The sequence below is a fragment of the Oryx dammah genome, unplaced genomic scaffold (genome assembly GCF_014754425.2).
Source record: "Oryx dammah isolate SB20612 unplaced genomic scaffold, SCBI_Odam_1.1 HiC_scaffold_23, whole genome shotgun sequence".
In the NCBI taxonomy this organism is placed as follows: domain Eukaryota; kingdom Metazoa; phylum Chordata; class Mammalia; order Artiodactyla; family Bovidae; genus Oryx; species Oryx dammah.
The window spans coordinates 70,643,327-70,650,798 of NW_024070207.1; the positions used below are offsets into that span (position 1 = coordinate 70,643,327).

The 7,472-nt window shown below is 48.6% G+C and overlaps 1 protein-coding gene across 1 annotated transcript; it reads left to right on the forward strand.

The window, feature by feature from the left end:
• The first annotated feature begins 378 nt into the window (after window positions 1-378).
• Window positions 379-4,099, forward strand: LOC120881973 (doublesex- and mab-3-related transcription factor C2-like). The gene is made up of 5 exons (XM_040265679.1): window positions 379-593; window positions 677-840; window positions 1,495-1,631; window positions 2,933-3,080; window positions 4,053-4,099. The coding sequence occupies exons 1-5, from the start codon at window positions 379-381 to the stop codon at window positions 4,097-4,099; spliced, it is 711 nt and encodes a 236-aa protein (XP_040121613.1).
• Window positions 4,100-7,472: the final 3,373 nt, after the last annotated feature.

Genomic DNA, 7,472 nt, shown 5'->3' on the forward strand with positions numbered 1-7,472 from the left:
TAGTTGGGCATAGCAGAGTACGGGATGATAAACCTGAGACAGGGAAGTAGTATTTGTTGAAGGAGGCACGAGAGTGCGTGTGTATGCCTGAAGGGGTCAGGGGTCCATGTGAAGTGAAGGTGAGCAGGGGGAGTAATAATGGGATTGGAAGTATACAGGACCCACGCCCAGAGTTTCTTGGAACTGGCCTATATGTGAGTGGGGCTTCCTGGGGAGGAGGCTACATGAGCAAGAAGGGAGGGCGCAATCTCATTTCAGCAGTGAGCTGGATGGAGAAGAATCCAGCCACCTCAGATGGGGTTTTCCAGGGGCAGAGGAAGTACGTAGAAGGTAGGGGATCATGTGGCCACCCTGACCTCCACTCCTCGCCCTAGAACCATGGATCCCAATGAAATGCCTGCTATGCCCTGCTGCCTCCCCGACTCCACCACTGGACTTGAGACCAGAGCCCCATGTGGGATTGAACTTGGCCCCAGAAGACCTGTAGGTCGCTGTGCCCGCTGCCACAACCATGGCATCACTGACCAAATCAAGGGCGAGGAGCACCTCTGCCCCTTCCAGGCCTGCGAGTGTCACAAGTGTGTTCCCCTCTCGTGAGTATGGCATCTGACAAGGGGAGGGGAGTAGGCCTCCTCTAAAGGTGACTGACCTTAGACCCGCAATCCCCCCACTTTAGGGAACACTACAGCATCTTGCCTGCTGAACGTGACTTGAAGATGCAGCAGGGGCCATACCTAAGGAGGCGCCCGACTCGAGGACGAGGACGGATAAGGAGCGGGACTACCTCTCCCAGAGCTCACGGCCGTGCCAAGAAGTTGGGCACTCGAGCAAGAGTCCCCGGTGAGTGTCTCTGGCCAGGGAGGCAGTTGGACTTTCGGGTGTAGGGAGCATCCGTAGTTCTGTCACCAGTCGTACCACCCAGTTTCTGTGTGGCTTTACTCCTTGGGAAAGTTACTCTTCAGGCCTTAGCTTCCCCAACTATAAAAGTGCCATCAGCATTATCTACCAAGTGTTGATGGGAAGGAGAGATCTGGGAAATCAAAAAGGGCCTAGAGTGGGACAGGTCGGGGGTGAGGTAGAGTGGGATGGGATCAGAGGGTAAGGCTCACCTAAGCTGCCCCCAGTGTCTCCCAGTTGGGAAGGAGAACATCACGCCTCAGCTCGAGGCTCACCCCTGTGCAATCCCCGAGGAGGAGTCCGGGGCCAGTGTGGGAAGCTCTGACCTCAGCCACTGCTCAGAGCCCTTCCTGTGTCCTGCAGACCTGGGTACCATCTCTAACCCTACTACAACTTGCCATATGACCCTGAGGGAACACTGCTTCTCTATGGGTCTCATAGTCCGCAGTCCCAAAATGAAGAAGAGGACTAGGTGGTCTTGAAGGTCTTCTCAGCTCTGGCATTCTGGGCTCCTATCCTTGTCCCAAAATATGCCCACATCTCCTCTCCATGGCCGGCTTGGTTCCTGACTCCAACCTGTGCTCTCTGTTCCCGCAGACAATCTTCCAAGGCGCTCTGCTGCTCGGTCAAGTCTTGGACTCTTTGTCTCTGTCCTGGACTCCAGCACCCTTGAAGAAGCAACTAACAATTTCTCTTTCGAGGAGGTCACACAGACCCCCTGCCCTGCCCAGCAGGTGAGTAGAGTGAGAAAGACCACGGGGCTACTTGTATATTGTGTTACTGAGTGTCCAAACCTTCTGCTTAAGGCTCTGGAGCTAGAAGGAGGAGATGGAGGCAGTACAGGGCAACTGGGGGCGGGCGGCGAGGTGGAGGAAGGGGAGGAGGAGCAGGAATCTCAGACTTAGGGGCAACGACAGGGCTCTCCCAGCTTTGCCTTTCCCAATTTGCGAGACTTTGGACAAGTGACTTTACATATCCGAGCCTCTATTTCCTACCAGTGTGCTGAGAGGGGACAATGTTCTACACCTATAGAGAACTGCCGACTCATTGGCAAAGACCCTGATGCTGGGAAAGATTGAGGGCAGGAGAAGGGGGTGACAGAGGATGAGACGGTTGGATGGCATCACCGACTCAGTGGACATAAGCTTGAGCAAACTCGGGGAGAGAGTGAAGGACAGGGAAGCCTTCCATGCTGCAGTCCGTGGGGTCACAAAGAGTCAGACATGATTTAGCAACGGAACAACAACAACAACATAGCATTGAGAAGAGGACCAGCACAAGGCCTGCCACATCGCAGGCCTTTGACAACTGGAGGCTGTTATTCCACATGAAACAAATAGATGGAATAGAAGCTTCTGCTGAGAAGGGGAGCCATAATGGTGAGGGACACCATCTTGCCCAGGCCAGAGTCTAATAACCTTCAGAGAAAGTGTCCTGGAGAGGAGTCAAGCTGGCCCTTCAAGCCCCTTGGGGACCGGGGAATATAAGGGCAAGAACCAGTCCCCGGACAGGAACAGTAATCACGTCTCTCCAGGTGCCTTGCAGATTAAAATGAAGACACCTCTGATTTCCCATAATCTTTACTGTTGCTCCAGGAGTTTTAAAACAGCTGAGAGGAATTAGTGTCTCTGGAAAGATACAGGAAAAAGAAAAAATGGAAAGGAAGACAGGCCAGGCAGGGGAAGCGACTTGTCTAAGCCACAACACCTAATGGCCATTCAGACTCCCACATGCAGATATGGTAAAATCTTGGCCCCCTCCCCACTGGTAGTACGTGCCTGCCAAAGGGATGAATCCCCTGGTCTCTCCTTTCCTTGTCCCTAGACACTCAACTCTGATCCTCCAGCCCCACGCCACCCTTAACCCCCTTCTACTGCAGCCACAGATTCTGGGAAGATTGTGGGGTCCAGAACCCTGGCAGGGGCCAAGCTTAGAGAAAGAGAAGAGCAGAAGGCCTCAGGGTAGCTGGGGACTGAAGGGGCATGGAGGGAGTGTGGGTTCCCAGCTCCCATTCTCTCACATCCTTTGTTTTCAGGCTCCCGAAGCTTCCAACCAGGCCTCGGTTTCTGCCTCCTCAGAGTGGCAGCAAAAACTGGAAGCAGCCGAGGCTCTGATGACTCTGAGAGAATCTTCCCAGGCCCCTTCTGGCTCCATCTCTCTGCTCCAGCCCTGCGTTGCTCCAGGTAGCCTGGTCTTTGAAAGGAGAACAAGGGGTTGGGGACAGTTGGGAAATGGGAGGCTGTTGTGGTAAGCAGGGGCTAACTGGGAAGTCAGAGTTAGAGGGAGGTAGCGGGGTTGAACTTCTTTGGACCCAGGCTGCCAAGCTCCTCAGTCAGACTCTCGAAGTGGCAGTAGGTGGTTGTTCAGAGAATCACTGAGCATTGTCCTCCAAAGCAACTGTTCACTGCCCTGATGTCAAGAAATGAGGAAACTGAGTCCCTGAGAATGGCAGGGACTTACCAAGGGCATACAGCATATCAAGTGGAAGAATCAGGTCTCCTGACTCCCAGTCCAGAGTTTTCTACCCAGACTCCTGCAGTCTGCTGTGATCTGGGGAGGACATGTATAGGTGATAAGTGTCTAGTAGAGAAGGAGATCTAGTTCCTGCCTTCAGGGAGCTTCCAGTCTTGATGTGGAGCCTGGATGCCTCCACAAGTCACGTTTTGGGGCTGAATCTCAATGATGAGCCTGGAGAAGAAGGGCGGAGGAGAGCTAGACACCTGGGAAGGCTGAGGGGGAAGGCTGGGCACTACCAGATCAAAATGGACTGTGATATGGAGTGTGAGTGAAGCAGGCAACCCTGGAGGAACTGCTAGAACATGATGGAAGAAATGAGCGGGGAGAGGCTACCAGTCACGGAAGTCTGCATGCCAGGCTTAAGAGGTTTGGCCAGCAACTGTGGGTGGTGAGGAACCAAGGAATGTCTGAACTAGAGAGGAGCATGTTTGGAGACCCTAGGCTTGACAAAAAGAAATGTGGTTGCTGTGATGGGGGGATTGGAGGAAGCAAGAATTGAGATGGGCAAATCAAGGAAGAGTTCTGTGCAATATAGTCCAAGGTGACACAGCTTTGACTGGGTGGAACACAAAGAGGGGAGAGCTGGGAGGACAAATGGATGTTACCTGGCCCTGACCCTTTTTTGTGTGTGTTGACAGCTCCTGATGGAGATGAAGGACTTCAGCCTTCTAGCCCCTCTCTTTGACCCAGGCCGGCCAGCTCCATTTCTCTGCCTATTGGTCACCTGGGGTGCATCTCCCTCGAACTAGAAGCCCAGAAGCGGGGAACTCACTAGAATGCTGTCTATTTATGCATTTGCAAAATTGCTTAATGTCCAAAATTCTTACTGTATTTTTTTTTTAAGCGTTTAGGCTCTTTTATAAGCTTTTAGATGGTTTCTATTATATGGGGCAATTCCTTGACTGAGGGTGGATATTCCTGTACCTCCATCCTTTACTCTCTTGGATCCTGGGGTCTTATAATGTCTCTTATGAAAACAGAGTTTTGCCATCTAAGCTGATCAGTCTCTAAGTAGGGTTCTGTGTGAGTTCATCTGTTCATCTGCCAGAGGTTATTTTGATTCATGATTGCAAACTTACCAGCATGCTCGTGTACTTATCCATGCATGTGAAAATCTGAGGACGTTTTCATTTTGTGTCTAGGTTTGTGTATGTGAGCAAATAATAAACCTTCATTGTAAGGCACTGAAATATAGGTGTTGCTTGTTACCACAGTATAACCTAGAGTACCCTGAGTTTACCACGTTCAATTCACTTTTCAAAGGGACAATCACTTTTCTCAATAACTGGGATTTCTTAACATGGCTCGATAAGGAAGTGGTAGAGAAAAAAATGGGTAGGAGATTTACTCATTCAGCAAGTAAGTGCCTACACCCTGCCTGGCATTGACTGCTTCCAGTTGTCCAGAAGGCCACAAATTCAGATGTCTGCAGGATCAAGCAGGTTATATAAATGAGTAGAGCAAGCCAGATGGGGTCTGGCCAATTGAGAGTGCATGCTCTACCTAAGGGGGCAGCTGTCCCTTGGCTCTAGCCAATTGTTGCCATGCAGGAATGCAGGCTCATTGTGCCACATCTCTTGATTTTTAAAGATAAGATGAAACTCTAGATTTCTATGCAAAATATCTCAATTTTGAAATGTTGGCTCTGGTTTCCTCTTTAAACTCTTTAAATGGGCCAAACAAAAACTTCCAAGCAGGCCAACTTTGGCCAATAGAATGCTGGTTTGATTCTAGTCCAATACGTATTTTACAGTGGGGAGAAACTAAAGCCAATCTGGACAAGAAGACTCAAAGAGGGGAAATTAATTAGATCTGGGACCTATTTTGAAGGACCCAAGAGATACAAAGAAGAATCATTATCATTTGGTTAGTCTGTGTTCACTGAACACTAAGCTCATATAACCTCACAGTAGTTCTGTAAGCTCAGTGTTATTATTACCCTTTTACACATCAGGAAATGTGCTCAAAGAGGAAAAGTAACTTGCACAAGGGCTTGAAGGGAAATTTTAAGGCAAAGGTGGTTGGTGGGGGGGGGGGGGGAGACTCCTTTCTCTTTGATTTGCCCTAAATTAGCTAATAAGTTTGCTTTTCTTTTCTTTCTTTTTTCTTTTTTTTTTTTTTTACAAAATGTCCAGTGAGAGGTTCGAAACTTGAAGCGGCAGACAGCCAGCTAGGAGGGTCTTTCAAAAACCATCCCTTTATTTTGTACTCAAAGTAACATTCTGTGGTAATCAATCAAATCTTACTTTCACCTGTTTCTCAGTCCTCTGCTGATGTTCAAGATCCTGCCCACCCACCCTCACCATACCCCCACACGTGTTGAGCTATTCCTTTTTTTAAAAAGTCTCTGAATGGCATAGTATAGGCATCTTAGGATATTGTTATACATGTTAGACATCAAACATCTTTTGTGAACTATCCTTTGGTCACTACTCTAGTTCACACGTTTAAAATATCACTTTACATAACAGTGTGAGTTAGCTCTTGACTCTGATATGTTGTATGACAGCATTGATTAGGTCTGAGGATATCCATCACACCAGAGCACCTGCAGAGTGGATTAGTCTCAACCAGTGCTACGCAGGTAAATGATTAACAACAGGCGCTGGGGGAAGAAGGAGGGTTGCATGAACTGCCCTGTGTTGTAGCATTTGCCAATTTCAAGCTACCAACGAGATGTCCTTTGATGCAGAGTTGGGAAGAGATGGATTTCCATCATTCAATTACAATAAATATACATAATCTCAAGAGCACAGATAATAGTAAAACGTATGAAAGTAATTAGAAATCGATGACTTTTGATCATGTAGTATGTTCATTTTCAATATAATGCATATGTAATGCATTTGTTACTTTATACATTTTGGAGAAGGCGATGGCACCCCACTCCAGTACTCTTGCCTGGAAAATCCCATGGATGGAGGCGCCTGGTGGGCTGCAGTCCATGGGGTCACGAAGAGTCGGACACAACTGAGCGACTTGACTTTCCCTTTTCACTTTCTTGCATTGGAGAAGGAAATGGCAACCCACTCCAGTGTTCTTGCGTGGAGAATCCCAGGGACGGGGGAGCCTGGTGGGCTGCCGTCTATGGGGTCGCACAGAGTCGGACACGACTGAAGCGACTTAGCAGCTTAGCAGTACATTTAGTTTTAATAACAGCTGTGTTTAACAGCTGGCTCACGAAATTCCTGACAATGTGATACTCGCCTTTTATGTTCCAGTAAGAGTCCTCTCCAGCACTCTACTGCTTTCAGCTCTTGCCCAGAAAGGCATCTCTTTCAAATTAGGTCACACTAACACTGCAGGGCTGCTGCCACTGGTTTCTGACCAAGAACAGCCTAAAGTGTGGGGAAAGTATTTGTTATTGATTTTTAAAAATCGAATGATCGGGAACAAATATTGAGCAAAATGAGTTGTCAGCATTGTTTATGAGCAAACATGCCTTGTCTGGTAAAGGCCAGAATAAGCAAGCCTCATGCAGGGATGTTGTTAACAGATTTCTTAAAGGCTAAAGGGATGGGGCAACTGGTGTTCCCTGGCCATGGGATCTGTATCTCTCATCAAGGGACAGACATTCACTACCCTCCCTCGTCTTTCTCAGACGAATGCCGCACAAACTTCTCCACCTTGCCTTTTTTCACTTAAAAATATGCCCTTTGTCGTTGAGCACAGGCACCATGTTACACAGCAGATCTCCAGAACATACTCATCTTGTACAACTGTAACTTTATATTCGCTAAACAACTGCTCTCCATAGCCCCCTTCTCCCATCCCCTGGAAACCACCATCCTATTGTCTGCCTCTGTACGCTTGACTATTTTCGATGCTTCGTGTAAGATGTATTGTGGGCTTCCCAGGTGGCACAGTTTTAAAGAATCTGCTTGCCAATGCAGGAGACACAAGAGACACATGTTCCATCGCTGGGTTGGGAAGATCCCCTGAGAAAGGGAATGTCAACCCACTCCAGTATTCTTGCCTGGAAAATCCTATGGACAGAGAAGCCTCTCAGGCTACAGTCCAGGGGTTTGCAGAGTCAGACACTATTGAGTGACTGAGCA

Bases quoted from the DNA above. Each gene is read 5' to 3' on its own strand.
- LOC120881973 (XM_040265679.1), top strand. From the start codon at position 379: ATGGATCCCAATGAAATGCCTGCTATGCCCTGCTGCCTCCCCGACTCC. The intron at 594-676 runs GTGAGTATGGCA...CCCCCACTTTAG, and splicing joins CACAAGTGTGTTCCCCTCTC to GGAACACTACAGCATCTTGC. The intron at 3,081-4,052 runs GTAGCCTGGTCT...GTGTGTTGACAG, and splicing joins CCAGCCCTGCGTTGCTCCAG to CTCCTGATGGAGATGAAGGA.